Source organism: Lethenteron reissneri, chromosome 2 (genome assembly GCF_015708825.2).
Source record: "Lethenteron reissneri isolate LAM-NWPU_2019-01 chromosome 2, ASM1570882v1, whole genome shotgun sequence".
Taxonomy (NCBI): domain Eukaryota; kingdom Metazoa; phylum Chordata; class Hyperoartia; order Petromyzontiformes; family Petromyzontidae; genus Lethenteron; species Lethenteron reissneri.
This window is the reverse complement of record NC_083780.1, coordinates 7,210,290-7,227,863: the sequence shown is the minus strand read 5'-3', so window position 1 is coordinate 7,227,863 and position 17,574 is coordinate 7,210,290. Positions and strand designations below refer to the sequence as shown.

The 17,574-nt window shown below is 48.7% G+C and overlaps 2 protein-coding genes across 3 annotated transcripts in view; both read right to left on the bottom strand.

The window, feature by feature from the left end:
- ARID2 (AT-rich interaction domain 2) overlaps nucleotides 1-4,721 on the bottom strand; it is a 118,244-nt gene extending 113,523 nt beyond the window's left edge. For both annotated transcript variants that reach the window (XM_061550837.1, XM_061550847.1), the window contains exons 1-3: nucleotides 4,315-4,721; nucleotides 2,063-2,524; nucleotides 288-381 (exon numbers count right to left, since the gene is read on the bottom strand). In XM_061550837.1, the coding sequence (XP_061406821.1) occupies nucleotides 288-381; nucleotides 2,063-2,145 (177 nt within the window). In that variant the 5' untranslated portion in view covers nucleotides 2,146-2,524; nucleotides 4,315-4,721. The remainder of the gene's footprint in view (nucleotides 1-287; nucleotides 382-2,062; nucleotides 2,525-4,314) is intronic.
- A 9,552-nt stretch (nucleotides 4,722-14,273) lies between these two features.
- The window catches only part of ALDH16A1 (aldehyde dehydrogenase 16 family member A1), a 37,576-nt gene continuing 34,275 nt past the window's right edge, over nucleotides 14,274-17,574 (bottom strand). Inside the window, exon 17 of the mRNA XM_061551047.1 lies at nucleotides 14,274-17,286. Within this exon, the coding sequence (XP_061407031.1) occupies nucleotides 17,113-17,286 (174 nt within the window). The 3' untranslated portion in view covers nucleotides 14,274-17,112. The remainder of the gene's footprint in view (nucleotides 17,287-17,574) is intronic.

The following is a 17,574-nucleotide window of genomic DNA, read 5'->3' as shown; positions in this document are numbered from 1 at the left end:
AATAATTTTACTTTGTACAGTGTCATGTACTGCCCAATGGCATTTGTGTCCAAGACAATGTTTGAGTTTATGCACAAAAGTATATCCGGTTTTGAGACCTCATGTCCAATTTCAGGTGCTGTTTCCAACAGGCTTTGTCACAACAGTGCTCCAGTTAAGAGCTTTACCTGAAAGCAACGTCAACAGTTCAACACTTGAATTGACGATGATAGTGGCTGTGAACAAAGTTTCAGCCGACAATTCAAGAAACGACAGCTCAATAATGGGAACACCGCGAGGAAACTCACCTTGTGATAGCCGCCGAGAGAAGTCACCCGTGTGTACAGCGAGTGCAGATCAATTTCCCTGCCGCCAACTAGAGGGGTCTTTTTAAAAGGTGTGCTACAAAAAGAAAGGTACAACGGAGGATTATTTTTAAGAGCCATAATAGTATATTTTAAATAACTGCGTAACATGGCGTTTAACAATCCAACGCCCCCACCAACAATCAGATGAACGGTTAAGTTACCTTTTGTTGTGATTATTTGATTCATTCAAGTTATTTGACGTTGATGCAGCCACGTTTCCATTGTCTCGTTTGCTCAACAAGTTAACGTTAGGATATATTTTCACTTCATTGAGAAATTGTTATTAATCGACTCTTCGATGAAGGGATCGTTGTATCGCAGGCATAATAATCAAATGTAAATCGATTAATCAAAACACGTCTACTCCGTACACTGTGCAACCGACATTCCATGCAATCATAGGCATGAAAGGCCAATGAAGAAAAATACATTTTAGTACTACAATCTGGTTACGGTTGAGTGGCTTGTCCAAAACTGTTCACAATGGAAGTCTCTTTCATTGCCCCTTTAGGATTGACCACCAATGATACCCCAATTTTACCATCTGGATTAAAGCATAAAATGAGGAAATTATCTTCTCTGAGAATAAAAAAAATTGACAGAACACGATGTCGCGCAACAGGAAACAGCTCACGAAGATAACGCCACAATATTTCTCGTTTCATTTCAAAAGGAATCCCATTACCCAACACCAGTCCACCCCCTCCCCCCCCACAAACAAGCAGCGAAGAATGGATGTTGTGTCTAGAATGGATGTGTCCACTCGGAACGAAGCTACGTCAATTTAGCCGAAAACCAAACTTGTGTGGCCATGTGACACCATCCCATGTGCTGTCATAAAAGACAGCAGCGACCGCATCGTCATTTAAATACAATGCCAGCTCTTATGGATTCCAGCTCCTATGACATTGAATGAACAACAACAACAAAAAACTCTGAACATGACCAGTAATGCAGCATAATCTATTAAGCATAAACACATACTTTCAGGAATGATATGCTTGCAAAGGGCTCAATAAAGCAGCTGGTGTTGGAGAGGCAGTCATGTGCAATGGCTCTGTATACTGTACAGTGGGTGGAATTTGCGTGGAGTGCATTCTCGGAAGCTCTTTTGGAAGTAGTTATATTGTAGAAACATTACGCTACCGCACATTGCATTTGTATGTTGTGTTAGCTCTGCTGCCCGATTCGTCCCAGCAGGGACCAGTCTGCACACAAGGCACCTGTACCCTTTATGGTTAACATCCCCATGTGGAGGAAAAAAAACTTTTTAAATTAAACGTGATGGAGCAGCAGCAGCAATGCGGGGTGATTCAATATCAAGTTCCTTTATTTACAAGCAGGTGATAGCCTGGCAAGATACGTGTCTCTCGTGAGGAAGCTGTTTGTAGCCATAAAAGAAAACCTACAATTCCTAATCAAGGTCTGTAATGGAGTCATAGGATATTTAACTCGCTGGAGTTATGATTGTCAAGTAAAACACGTGCCTCTTACGAGTGCCATTACTTGCTTGTCAATGTTCATACCTCACAATTTGAATCCTTACGCGAGGTGATGGCATTATAACGCAATAGTGGGATTCAAACCTGGAGAATGCCTAAGGTCAGACGTACGTGCACCAATAAGCTACCAGGCAACCGTGGTGAGGGGGGGGAGAAAACATTTATACGGTGTCGAGAAAACGACTGTGGAAAGACAGCCGAACGTTCACCCACCCGCGGCCTTGGTGGAATTGTCGAAGTGCGTCGAGAAACGCGCTGTTCTTCCGAGGCTCCACGGCCCCACCAGGGTGAGCCATCCTCCCGCTCGCCAACCGCACAAGAACACCGTCACCTCCAGCACCACCACCACCAAAACCACCACCAAGGTCCACGTCCTCAAAGCCACCTCAAATACCCAGCGTGGACAAATCCACCCCCAGCCCACCCACCCCCGCCCCCCCCCACCTCTCTCTCCCTTCGCCACCAAGCAGGGCCCCCTTCTCCTCGATCCTTCCTTGGTGAAGGGGCCTTCTAGCCGAGCAAGTCCTGGCCAGCCCTGCCTCTGAGGCCCATGCTGGCTGCAGCGAAATCCCAGGCCCAAAATGAGAGCAGTCGCTCTCGCCGAAGTCTCGCTCGACTTCTCGTGTTGTTTTCCTTGACCTGAACGACAGCAGGCGATTCTTCACTGGGTTGGTACTGGTGGAAAGGAAGAGAGAGGGTTGTTAATAAAATGTAACAAATAGAAAACAAAACATAAATGTAATACCAGGGGAGGGATGTTACACACAATCCAAAAGAGCACTGCACGACTTTTAAAGTTATAAGTAGATACGTTACAATACGGAAAGGGAGAGAGACATTCCTCAAGAGACATTAAAGGCCATTCGTGTGAGATGGATGAGAGTGGAGAAGGGAGTACTTGACGTTAAATATTGGGAGATTAAGGTTAAATAATGGTATTGAACGACAGAGATCAAACGGGAAGCCGATGAGGATGTGCCACAGGACTGACATTTTTACGGATTTAGAGAAAAAGTTGCCAGCCACTTTAGCTGCTGCCTGGGCAAGAAGTCATGAAGAAATGCTAAAAGCTAAAATCAATCCATTTACACGGATAAACATAAACAGATTTTTTTTCACAACCGATTTCATGAAAGTGTTCACAGAGATCCGAGTCAAACAGAGATATATTGCAAGGAAATACAATTAAAACCCCACCTCAGATATGGTATGTTTAATATATTTAATGTATAACATTCAGAGTTGGTCTAAATGATCTTTGATACTGTCAATTGGAAGGAAGCGGTCCCGTAAACGATATAAATCAGGACCCACAGGTATAGAAAGCTGCTAACCCTGAGCTTGCTAGCAGGTAATCAAGGAGGAACGGGGTTGGATCGGCGGAAACATCCAAAATAAATAAAGAATAAAACACGAGAGGGTCCGCTGTATAAAACGCGGGGCCGTTTAAATGCGAGCAGCAACCAACTCGTAACAATAACAGCGAGGCGAGAGAGAGAATGCAAAGGCAAGCAACAGCTTAAACACCACCAATAATACCCGAATCATCACCACCACCGCCACTTACACAGGGCCCACAACAACTCTTTTGAAATCGCACGCAACTCGTGCAAATTTTCTCACGGCAATCAGCGATCACAAACGAATGGGTCGATTCATTTTCGAGCCATGTTTCTTAATGGATTGCCCCCGCTGCCTGGAAACGATAGCCACCCGTGTAGAGAGGGCACACACATTTGCCGGCCAGCCCTGCCTCCATCCCACTCGGCCGGGCACCGAAAGCCATCGTAGTGGTTTCCCGAAACGGGGTTTTGCCGGCTCAGGACGGACACAGTCGGTCCATCGTCCCTTTGCCCACGATGGTTTGTTGTTGTTGTTTTTGGTTTGTTTGTTTGTATTCTGGGTGGTTTTTAAGGCTACCCGCCAAGCCAAAAGGGCCTACACAAAAAAGCCCGCGGTCCAAGACGCGTAGGCGAGACAGGAGGGGGGGGAAAGAGGCTATCGGCCGTACAATTATAAATAAGCCACAAAGTTGCCGCTTGGATGAACTTACACAATAACAGGTTAATTAACGACGAACATTTAAACAACAAAACGCACACACGACGGCCGCTCTTTTTTATTATGCACCGCCGCTACCGCGATTAGGCCCCTCGACGTTTCGGCCGGTCGGCCTCCCTCAGGAGGGGTGGGGAAACACCACGACGAGCAGTAACAAAAGGTTGCCAACCAACCAAACAAACAACAACCACAACAACAACAACAATAACCACAAGCAAAGACGAACGTCGGAGCGAGGCGACCCGTCACGGTAACAAAACGTGGGGCCCAGAACGGCTCAAATCCCAGGCAAAACATCGCCTTCATTTTAATCACAACCCACATCAAACAACCACCACAACCAGCACCCAACATCATCATCATTATCATCATCATCACGCGGCATCTGCCTCTTTTTTTTTTACCCTCGACAGAATTGTTTTGTTCTCGGCCTTGTCTCTCTCTCCTCTTCGTGCTCGTTCCGGCTGCCCCCCACGACAACCCCTCAAGCCCCTCACGGCCAAAGGGGGGGCCCCCCTCTTCGCCTTCTTCTTCTTCTGCCGCTACCGCTGAGGGGGGAGCAAGCGGGAGGCCGCACGGCGCCGCCAGGCCCGAGGTTCCTCCTCCTCCTCCTGAGCTCCTCGCTTCTCGCCTCTCTCTCTCTGTGGCCTTCGGCAGCCTTTTTGTGTGTGTGTGTGGGTTGCGTGTGGGGTTGTGGTGTCCACGATTTATTTACTTATTTACCGACCACTTTCGCCACACGCCGCCGCCCTCGAGGCAGAAAGCGCGCGGGCTCCAAGCAGCAGCAGCACAAAACCCGAGCCCAGCAAACAGCCCCCACCCCCTGCAAACCCCTCCCCCCTCACCCCCTGCAAACCCCTCCCCCCTCACCCCCTGCAAACCCCTCCCCCCTCACCCCCTAAACCCTCCCCCTTGTGTCCCTCCCCCTGAAAACCCCCCCTTGTGTCCCCCCCTTGTGTCCCCCCCCCTCACCCCCTGCAAACCCCTCCCCCTTGTGTCCCTCCCCCTCACCCCCCCTTGTGTCCCTCCCCCTGAAAACCCCCCCTCACCCCCCCCCCTTGTGTCCCTCCCCCTGAAAACCCCCCCTCACCCCCCACCTTGTGTCCCTCCCCCCTCACCCCCACCCCCTGCAAACCCCCCCCCCTCTCACCAACCCCCCCTTGTGTCCCTCCCCCTGAAACCCCCCCTCACCCCCCCCCCTTGTGTCCCCCCCCCTCACCCCCCCCTCTTGTGTCCCCCCCCTCACCCCCACCCCCTGCAAGCCCCCCCCCCCTGCAACCCCCCCCCCCCTGCAAACCGCCCCCCTGCAAACCCCCCCCCCTGCAACCCCCCCCCCTGCAAACCCCCCCCCCTGCAAACCGCCACCCCTGCAAACCCCCCCCCCTGCAACCCCCCCTCACCCCCCCTCCTTGTGTCCCTCCCTCCTCTACTACCGCTCCAACCGCCCGGCAGCAGCAGCCACCACCTCCACCACCAACCCCCCCCCACCACCAACCTCCACCCCACCCACACCCCCCTCCCCTCACGCACGAATCTATCGGCGGTAAGCGAATGGAGGGGGGGGCTGCCCAAACACACCCCCCCCCACCGCGAGTTTCGTGCGCGCCAGGCGCCCTGGAGGCGGATCGTCGTGTGCAAAGAGTGAAGAACCCCTTCCACCACCACCACCTACCTACCCCCACCCACTCCACCACACACACACAGAGAGAGAGCCGCTCGCGCGAGCTCCACTCCCTCGGCTTTGCGTGCCCGCCCCCCCCCCTCACGCTCGGCTCGCTCACACTCGGCGGACGGCCTCGCCACCCCCGGGCTCAACCAATCCACCCCCACCGCTCACCGCCGACGACGCCGCTCTTAACACCGGGAGAGGGGGGGGTAGCAACAATAGGGGCCGAGAAGGGGGTGCGGCAATTGCGTCATTAGCGAGTAAACTCCTCCCCCTTTTCTATCTCTCCCCTCCACTATCAACGGCCCACACCCCCCCCCACCTCATTCAACTCGCCCCGCCCATCTCGCCATCGCCCCGCCCATTCCGGTCACCCCCCACCAACCGCCGCGCGCGCTCCCAGCACGGGCGGCGCTTCCCATTGGTCGCGAGCGCCTTCGCGTGGGCGGGGCTAACCGATGCCAGGGGGTGAGGGGGGGTTGGGGGGCGGTGGTTAGGGGGGGGGGTGATCACGTGGGAGGCGCGCCGGCCAATGGGTGAGCGCGGCGGTCGCGAGCCATCTTCGTGCTGTCGCCAGATGGCGGACGGCGCGGAGGAGGTAGGTCGCGTCCAGTCGCGCTCCGCTACGAGCAAAATAATGCGGGACGGTGTTATTTTTTTTTACCTCGCGGATTATTTTTTGTTGTTGTTTACGTCGTCGTGGCATCTCGCGCGTGTTTGTACGCGTGCGTAATTTTTTAGTTTTGTTAATAATTGAAAAAAAATCCTCGTTCTGGCGTTTCGATTTTAGCGCGCAAAATGAGGAGCCCCCCTTTCGTGCAAGTTGATGGTTGCAAGTGACGCGATGTCGCGGCCGCTTTAAAGGTAGCGGTGTAACACAACAATAATTCACCTCAGAATGTATTCGCGTGATGTTATTGACGCCGTGCGTGTTATGTGTTTGCTTTGCGTCGTTCACATACGTGTTAACTTTCACCGTTGCTGCTATACATTACCGGTTTACGTCATTGCGAATAATCTTGAGGCGTTAAGTACATTTCGCATGCGAGTGTGATGTCATTGTCCACACGGTAATTAATTGCTGCTTACGACATTAACTCCGTTGTTTATTTATGTTTGACACACCTTATTATGGTACGGTGTATATGTATAAGATTTTCCTTTCGGTTTAACATGACGTACTGCAATTGTTTTATGTATCGTAACGTGATCGATGACATTGGATTATAATATACCACGCTTGTTTTCTGAAGCAGTTGCTTTAATTTGTATGGAATACATGTACTGTATGTTCTAACGGTGAGGGAAATGTGTATAAAAGCCAGATGTCACCTCCGTTTATGTTAAAATAAGCATCAATTGTTTATACAATGATCCATCTGCATACAACCAGTATAAATACATCGGTAGAAAGCCTGAGGTTACATTGATACATTTATAGATACCACCAGGGTGCCAATCACAATACAGATGAAAAAGTGAAGTTTTAGTTTTCAGGGACCATAACCACTCAAATTCGTAATTTTGGTGTAATAGTTAAGTGCTGACAATGTCATTATAATCTGTTAATATTGACAGCTTGCTTACGACCCAATCCTATTGGCATGCATGGCCCTAATATGACTGGCACAGTAGGGGGCACAGGTGGTGCATCGGCCACTCATCTCAGTCATCTCAGTCAGTCGACCCGTGGCATCTGCTGGGTCTGCCCCGTGACATCTGCTGGGTCTGCCCCGTGACCTCCTGGTGCACCTAGCCTGGCACAGTAGGGGGCACAGGTGGTGCATCGGCCACTCATCTCAGTCATCTCAGTCAGTCGACCCGTGGCACCTGCTGGGTCTGCCCCGTGACCTCCTGCCAGCGGGCGTTCGACACTTCACGTGGCCTCAACGTGCACATGGCCTGGCACAAGCGCCGTGTTGACGTTACCGCCACTTAATGGCGAATGACGCTTATATGTATAACTCTAGCGCAGCCATATAAAGTATATGGTCTCTTCATCGAGTGGAAATGGCCAGTACTAGGGCAGATGTGCCGAAGATAAACCGTGGCGTTTGGTTGGCGCGAGGAACTCTGTGGACGCAATAACCCAGATGCAAACTTCCATCGAACCGGCAAGGGTTGGACCCCTTTTTTTTTATTTGCACATTCAAAGAGAAGCGATGCCATCCGAGGCCAGCGCTGTGGCGACGGCGAGGGAGGTTCCTTCATGGCTGGGCAGAGAAGACGCAAATTCCCGCAAGGCTGGAGCGGCTGCGTCGTCGACACGATTAAAGAGCTGCGCTCCCACGTGGCAGGGCCTCGAGAAGAATGATCAAGGAGGATGGGCGAGGGCAGGACGCCTTCTCCCGACACTCTTGTGAACCCCGCGGCTCGTGCCAACGCTCTGAACCGGACAATAACGGCAGAGGACGAGGAGTTCTTGCTGGCCCCGGAGTCGAGAAAGGAAAGGCGAGTAAGCGTTGGGCCCGTCGACGCCATGCGGGCCAAGCGAGAAAGGGAGGCGTCCAGGGTTTTGCAGAGCGAGTCCAGGAAGAGCAAGTCACCCCGGGCGATCGATGGCAGAGTCGACGACGCTGCAGCTATGCGACAGCAGTAGCGAAGAAAGCGGAGGCCAGCAGCGTCAAATGACGAGGCCACTTCTTCTTGGTTCTTTCGGTAAAGTCACGTAGAAGGGAAATGATAAAAATAAAACATAATAAAATTATTATCACGACGTTTCGGCCACAACGCAAGCAGCCGTCCTCAGGTGACGCTGTCTTTTCAACAGACCTGTTCTTCACCTGAGGACGGCTGCTTGCGTTGTGGCCGAAACGTCGTGAGAATTATTTTATTATGTTTTATTATTTTATTATTTCCCTTCTACGTGACTTTACCGAAAGAACCAGGAAGATGAATCCCTGCAGTCACGAAAGCTTTAAATCGACGTGGCCACTGTTTTGCCGACGACTCCCATCGCCTCGCAAAAGAAGCAGACGCACCACCAGACCCACCGATTTCTAATGACCCTCTTGTGTTTTTTTCCCCCCTTTCTCAACAGGTGATCGAGCATTGTGAAAGCGATGGCTCCGTATCTGACTGAGGAGCAGAGGAGGAAGGTGGTAGCATGGATGGAGATTCACGGATCCGTGGCGCACACGCAGCGACTCTTCCAGGAGGAATTTGACCGCGCGCCACCGCAGAGGAAAACCATTTACAAATTGTATCGCAAATTCTGCGATACGGGTTCGGTTAGAAATGTGAAGAAAAAGCGGGCAAAAACTGTGAGAACGGAGGAGAATGTGATGCGAGTGCAGGATGCCATGCTCAACAGCCCTCAGAAGTCCATCCGCAGGACAAGCGCGGAACTCAATTTGTCCTATGGCAGTGTTTCGCGAATTCTTCACGATGATCTAAATCTAAAGGCGCAGCAATCGAATGTTGCACAAGTTAAGGAAGATGACTGTTGAATCATGCTATATTAGAAAAAAAAGTTTGGCTGGCTGGCTGGCGCACGGGCTGGGCAAGTGCACGGTGGTGACGTCACTGCGCTTTTCTGCGTGATGATGTCACCCACAGCATTGAACCGACTTGTTTTGTGCTGATGTCACGCCTGCCACCCACCCTCCACCCCGCGCAATTACATGAGGCAGTGCTTGTTAATATCTAAAATGTAATTTTCACTAATTATTGATGAATATGTAGAGCTATAATCTTAGTTCTTTCGGTAAAGTTACCGAAAGAACTAAGATTATGAATCCTTGCAGTCACGAAAGCTTCAAATCTAGAATTAATGTAGAGCTATGTTTGTGCTGTTTTATATTGGTCGATCTGTGCAAACATACATTGATATCATGTAACCTGGAGTACGATGGACCCCAGGGTTTTTATTTTATGGATACAACCGAGCGATTCTGTGATTTTTGGCAATTGTGAAATAACGACTTCAGCATATGCACAGGTTGAATGAAATGTAGGCTGCATATTTTATTTGTTGTTTGCCTGGGGTACTCCAGACAGCAGTAGCGGATAATATGGAACACAATAACATGTTTTCATGGGTATTTCCAAGTGTCAATTCCATTGTATAAAAGATAGCATATTGTAATTATTATGTCAGAATGGGAACTGATAAACAATGACAACCAGCACAGCTCGATACACAAGTGTGGATACGCTACGTTCCTCATTGTAGAACGTGGGCGAGGAATGCAGCGGTGAGATCAGTGGGGATGGTGACAGTGACTTTTTGGATGGTTGAGAAATAGAACATCATCTGAGGACTGAGACTCAAAGAACAACAATGATCATTTGATAGAATTGGTTGCGTCTGAACAAGACAATACCACTTAATTTTTGGAGAGAAGAACCGGGCTCTGTCAAGGAGAAAATCGTGAGGCGCGTGCCATGGACGGTGCCGGTCATGGAGAATATTTATACACACTAATTCCAGCAATTGCACTACAGAGAAGCCAAGAAAAGGGTGGTTGGGACAGAAGACATGTTCAAGATTAGGGCGGAGGATGGGAAGATGCAATATATGCGGACGAGTAAAACAGATGAGGAAGCAAGTCTTGTCCAAGGCCAGAAAAGATGGGCGCTAGAAATTGCAGTCTGGAGTCTTAAGGTTGCTGTATATTGCGGAGGTCCACAAGACGTCATCAGATACCCGCTCTGTATCGCCAGAGAAGAGAAGCAGGTGGTTTGAGTTTGATTTGCTTGATATCCATGAGTGTGTTTCCCAAGGGAGAGCCTGCAGCCAAATGCAGGTGTTGTGTCCGCAAGCTGACCATGCGTGCATTTCCATGACATCCTGTGGATATGATGCATTTGCCATGATGAGGGTTCGTGTGATGCGAGTGTGAAATTCCACAACGAACATGAGAGAGTATTTTAAATCGTGATAAATCCTCGGGGCACTTTTCATTGCTCTGAATGTGAGTCGTTCACATTGTACTTATTCGTAGGGATGGTTTTGTGGTGTTTTCTGACAATTAGGACTCTTCGTGTGGTGTCAATTGAAGCGAAATTATCAATGTGCATTTGCAAAGTGCAGCATTGCATAATGCATCATAATACTGTTTAATGCCTGCTTGTGGCCCAGTGTCGTGTGTGACTTACAGTTGAGTTAAAGCATTAGGTTTGTGCATGGATAAATGTAATAAATACTGTACACTCTGTTAATTAGTTTACCAAGTAATCATTTTGGTTAATAAAACATATATACCTTATTTAAACGTTGACCTGTCTGAACCGTGAATTTTATATGATGGCCTCAACTCGTGTTCAATAATGTGCTCTTGATGGGGTTTGTTTGACCCCAGATAATTTGGGGAACGGGCGTTTCGTCATGTGTCCAGTATCGGGGTCGGTGAATCCGGGACTGAAATACGTCCAACGGTAAATAGAAAAAGTGGATATAAGGGGGCCGTCCCTAAATGACGTCACGCGATTTTTGATGTTTTTTGACCCCCCCTCCCCCTTCGTCACGGCGTCACAAAAAGTCAGACCCCCCCTCAAATATGACGTCACAAAATTCTGCCCCCCCCCCCCTTCAAAAAAAGCATGCTTCAAATCGCTTTCAAGTTTCAACTATTGTCATTGTAGTGCGTATTGATGTAGGAGAAAACGTATTAAAACGTGCTTATATTTTAAAGTTGACGTCACGCACCTGGGGGGGGGGGGGCTTAGACATTTGTGGTGATGCGTGACGAGGGGAGTGGGGCTTTGAGAAATGTGACGTCACATCAAAATGCGCAACTTTAAATAAATATAGACAACATCAGAGTGCAGCGCCACATTAAATACGCACTACAATGACAATAGTTCAAAGCGATTTAAAGCATGTTTTATTTTCAAAATGGAAATATGGTTTGGGGGGGGGGGCAGAGCTTTGTGACGTCATATTTGAGGGGGTCTGACTTTTTGTGACGCCGTGTGACGAGGGGGGGGGGGTAAAAAATCGTCCAAAATCGCGTGACGTCATTTATGGACGGCCCCGAAGTCAATATTTCACCTTTGATGCTTAAAGCGCCCCCTAGCGCGTCAGTGTGGGTTTTGTGTGGCGTGGTTATTTTTGTTTGTTTGTTACGTACGCACTGAAGGAAAATGACTCCCATGTCACGTGGGTAAGCGGATAATACTTCAAGTATTCGTGTTGTGCACAACCATCAAGCCCCACGGCCTTTTGGGAGCGCATCGTTTAAGCAGGATTGATTTTTCAACGTGTAATCACGTTAACAATACAGGATGCTACAAACAAATTTGGAACACCTCTGAGAATTTGCAACAATACCACGAGAAATGCGCCCTCCGGACTCTGGAGACCACCTGGAGAAGATTTCAGGCCACGCGTTGACAACGATGGCGAACAAGTAGAGACTCTTTGAAGCTATTAACATTACATTCGTTTTCTTGGTTCTTTCGGTAAAGTCACGTAGAAGGGAAATAATAAAATAATAATAAAAAAGTATGTTAATAAAATAATATATTATTTATTCTGTTTTAAAACATAATAAAATAATATATTATTTATTGTGTTAATAAAATAGTATTGTATTTATAATGATTTTTTTTTATGTTTATTATTTCCCTTCTACGTGACTTTACCGAAAGAACCAAGAAGATGAATCCCTGCAGTCACGAAAGCTTTCAATCGAAATCCAAATTTGATCTCTTGTTCAGCATTGCCAATCCTTTTGGGTTAGAAAACGCCCCACGAAAGTGTCTAGACTCCTCCTTCTTACGAACGATTTCGGTTCCAGGTCTGTTCGTACTCCTGTCGATTCCAAACACGTTGTACGGCATGTGCACTAAATACGGGAAATGGCTTTCAAAGTAGTATAATCTCCTGTAGATGCCACTGGTTCTTCGCGTTCTGCAGATTTAGATGCCACTGGTTCTTGGCGTTCTGTAGATGTCACTGGTTCTTCATGTTCTGTAGATGTCACCGGTTCTTCATGTTCTGTAGATGTCACTGGTTCTTCGCGTTCTGCAGATGTAGATGCCACTGGTTCTTCGCGTTCTGTAGATGTAGAGGCCACTGGTTCTTCACGTTCTGTAGATGTAGATGCCACTGGTTCTTCACGTTCTGCAGATGTAGATGTCACTGGTTCTTCATGTTCTGTAGATGTAGATGCCACCGGTTCTTCATGTTCTGTAGATGTAGATGCCACCGGTTCTTCATGCTCTGTAGATGTAGATGCCACCGGTTCTTCATGTTCTGTAGATGCCACTGGTTCTTCACGTTCTGCAGATGTAAATGTCACTGGCTCTTCACGTTCTGTAGATGTAGATGCCACCACCACCATCTATTGCGCGGCGGTTGAACTTACGACTCTCGGTCCGAACAGACAACTGGGCATACGGGACAGGTTTGTTCGTATCTCTGAAAGTTTGTAAGTCGAATGTTCGTAAGTAGAGGAGTCAATGTACAACAGAACGACCTCGGGAGATCTATTAAGTGACATCTGGTCCACACACAATAGGGGCAGCACTTTACCACCTGCATTGTCACATAACAGGAATGTTCGTTGCATGACAGTCAGAGCAATATTTTACAACAAAAAATTGAGCTGTCATTTAACCAAAATTGAGTGGAGAATCAAATTCGTGAAAATTTGTGTGCGGTCATTGGTGACTTGGCCGGAACCATAAACTGCATTTGAAAGCCGGTTTAATCTCAGGCGAGTGCCTAAATTTGAACCCAGGATCTCACTTGTCAGTGGCACCAGCTAAGTGCCCTGACGTTTGAACGAAGTGGTCCACACCTCCAAAAATGAGCAACATTATTCTTTTTCTTTTGTTTTAGAACTTCCCAGCTGCACTCTAAATCCGGGGAAGCATATTTTTGTTTTCTTCTTCAGAAAAGTGAAATTCATCTTCTTGGTTCTTTCGGTAAAGTCACTTAGAATGTAAATAATAAAATAATAAAAATAAAACATAGTAAAATAACTCTCACGACGTTTCGGCCACAACGCAAGCAGCCGTCCTCAGGTGGAGAACAGGTCTGTCGAGAAGACAGAGTCTGAATGACACACCCCAGGCTTGGAGCGTCTATTTAAGCTGGGATGGAGGGGGTAAGAGCGCCTTGACAAAATAATTTGCATGTCCAGAGGAATTTAGCATATTTATGGCAAATGCAAAGTGAAATTACTATTCACGTTGTGATCTGGGCAGCAAGCTTATCAATGGCTCATCGTCGTGCAAGGTTTAACAAGCATATGGATTGATTCACCTCTTCTGTCCTCCTAAACACAACAGGAAACGTATCGTATTAAAGCGTATTTTTTTATTGCGATCGTCATTATTACATAAAAATCTTTAAAATATAATTTGGGTGGGGGGGGGGGTAATATTACAATAAGTGCATGGCAATGCCCTATTGTAATATTCATAACGCCGGTCAAAATATTGTCCGGCAGGATCCAGGTTCATTGCATTCATCACTGTCATTTGGATGCACAATCTGCATCTGCAATCAAAACCGCCTCATGGCACGAGCCGATTGATTCGCCACCGGTCAAAATGCAACCGCAGGCGCGTAACATTTGAGGTAATAGCACACATTACAATTAAGTGATGATAATAATAAAAACAGTATCAGGTTTTTAAACCAGGTACTGGGCAGTGTTACTCGTAATCAAAAACAAAATCCACAATTGGAAATCGGGAAACGTCGGTTTTTAAACCAGGCACTGGGCAGTGCCACCCATAATAAAACCCACAATAAAACCCACAATTAAATGACAATTCTAAAACGGCGTCATATTTTATAAACCAGGCCCTGGGGCAGTGAGCGCCACGCATTTCTCAACTGAAACTCTCCGCGAAGATTCAAGTTTTTTTTTTGTTTAACGAGATTGAGAACTCAAAGAGACCCATCATTAGGACGAGTCTCATGCGCCAGAGTTAATTGGGGCGTTAAGTCTGCCAGTAGGGGTGGGGGGGGGGCGCGATGATTGCTGCTGTGGTACACGATCCCAAATGATCAACACTTGGACCCTGGCGCTCGCACACACGACGGCCTGCTCCAGCAAACGACGTCAGGGGATCTTGTAACGTCCGCCGTGATGTACGCCGTGCCCCATTATCATCGGAGTTAACCCCTTCCACGGTTCCGAGGCGTCTGCGAGTGGCAAGCTGGGTGTCCCGTTCACCGTCGATCTCGCAACGTGGAAGAGGCACAGCGTTAGTTTTATTTAGAGAGGCGTAGTAGCGCCGTTGCTTTTAAAGACGTCGTTACTCACCGCGGAGAACTGTAGCGACACGACCGCCAAACTGTTCTGCACGTCCTCTCGCATGGCCTTGTGGGAGCCTCGGTACCGATAAAATTATTATTATTTCAGAAGAGCTGATGACATGCGCGTACGTCAACGGAACGGGAAAGGGTTAATATACCGACAGTAATAACCAGGGCAGCCAGTGGATTAGTAACCGTGAACCCTCTGCGACAAGTGGTGGATGCGCTACCACGGATCTCCACTCTGCCACCCCCCTGCCCTCCTTAAACAAATCCTATTGAGATCACAAAATATCAAATGTGAACATAAAATCGTGGAAATGTTTACGTTCAAGATGTCGTCAATTCCTTTCAAGCGTGCGTAACTTGTGACGTGTAAACTTTGCTGCGGCCCCTTGTCGGCTGGCCGAGTTGGCCCTTGACAGAGAGCTGCACTGCTCGCTGGGATGCACTCGGGGAACACACTTGTGAACTTTTGAGGACCACGACCATTGCCCGTGAAAAGTACCACGTCGAACGAAGACGGTCACCGCATCACGCGCTTCTGCGACCGTCTGGAACCGCTCTTCCCTCCCGATATTAGGAGGCCACTGGCAGAGGTCGCAATCGGGTACCCGATACCCGTACCCTACCCGATACCCGGCTACCCGTGCCCGGCCGGGTACGGGTACTGGTACCCGTTTGCGACCCTGGTGCGGCCGGGTACGGGTAAGGAATCAAAACCCGTTTGCGACCTCTGGCCACTGGGAGCCACGCACTTTTAAACCATCAAGATTGAGAACTCATTTCTTGGCAACTGCTTTTTGTGTTTAGTTTGTTGTCCTTCCCCAGCACCTCCGATTAGCGCGTTTGGCTACGTACCGTAACGAAAGAAGTTCAACGTGCGTGCAGCGTGTGTGACATTGTACGACACAACCCGTGATCAACTCTGGAACAAAGTCTCCCAACTGACAATCACCCAGCACGGTTCCGCCATGCGTCACTTCCCGGTCGTCGTCGTCACCTGCCGAAATGAAACATTAAAGTAGAAACGCGCTGCACGCGCCTCACGGTTGACAAACACAGCCCAAGTAACGGAGACTCGAGGCTGCGGATTCAAATGAACGCAGGTATCTTGTGCATGTGTCCGTGTGTGTGCGTCGCAACGTGACGTACAGAGCACCGATTCTGTTTAGGCAGATGTGTGTGTGTGTGTACAGTGTGGAGAGCAATAGTGTAGCGGTTAGCGCTACGCTGCGCTATGAACCTGGCGACCCCGGTTCGATTTCCGCTCACGGAAAACACCAGTAATGATTACCTGAACCGGTCCTGGGCCTTCCCTAGGTCGACTCAGCCTGAAATGAGTACCCGGTGCGGTGTGTAAACATCGCCACTGAAGAGACAAAGGCGGTCGGGCGTGGGGTTGGCCACCCACCCCCTCGTGTGCCGTGCCACCCCTTCATAGGCGCTCGCTAACAGCACTTTCCCCGAGTCTGTTAAGGCTATACGGGGGATCTTTGTCTTTATAGATCAGTAGATCAACTCAGCCTGAAATAGGTACGGGGGGGGGGGGGGGGGGGAAAGACACAGGAGCATAGAATTACAGCACGATGGTTAAATTTTGCTGCGCTAACCCAGGGTGGCTAGGAGATGTTAACTACCTCGCCCGGTATGCAAGAGGTCGTGGGTTCGATCCCAACTCCGACGCCTGCTGCTGTATATTTGGAATGTGCGTGTCTCTCTCTCCCCGTGGTCGCGTGGATTTTTGTCCGGGTTTTTCCCTCCACATTTAGAATCAACATCACGCGTCTAAGAGTATTTGGCTGCTATAGATTTGCACACGATGATGATGATGATGAGCCACTTCGCTGACCTATCATTTGGTGATGGCCGGGTCGCTTCTGAAAAAGAGCTACAGCACAGCTACGCATCTGGTAAAATAAAATGTGAAATGTTTTTGTTAAATTTTTATTTAAAGCTTTTGATTTAAAGCTTTCTTGGTTCTTCCGGTAAAGTCACGTAGAATGGAAATAATAAAATAATAAAATATAACTTAATAAAATAATTCTCACGACGTTTCGGCCACAACGCAAGCAGCCGTCCTCAGGTGAAGACCAGGTCTGTCGGGGAGACAGCGTTGTGGCCGAAACGTCGCAAGAATTATTTTATTATTTCTATTTTATTATTTATTTCCATTCTACGTGACTTTACCGAAAGAACGAAGAAGATGAATCTCTGCCGCAGTCACGAAAGCTTTAAATCGAAACCAAGAATATGTTTTTGTTGGTTTACCAACGCTCCCGCGATCAAAGCCGTGTGCCCCCATTGCGGCGGCGCTCAGTTGGCAAACGAGTCTCCCATGGGCAGCCACAGGTTCTTGCACTGCGTGGCGTGGTACAGGAACTCCTCGCCCTGGCCACACTCGGCGCTCGCCCAGTCGCGCTCCACGCCGTAGTTCACCCACGTGCGCTTCAGGTTGCCGGCGGAGGCGCTCTCCACAAACTTGCTCCCCTGCGAGCCGTCGAGCACACAAAACAACAACAACGACGACAAAATGGGTAAACAATTGCTATATTCTTAGGTTTTTTCGGTAAAGTCACGTAGGTAAAACATTAAAATTAATCAAAGTAAAATAAAATAAAAATCACGACGTTTCGGAGGCAACACAAGTCTTCAGGTGGAACCGTCACAGCCACGACAGCTGTATCAAGTAAATGAGAGATTGCAGGAGCTACCACTAGTTTTGCAACGCGCACACACACGCGTGCGTGCGTGCGTAGGCCTCAGCAAGGTAAGGTA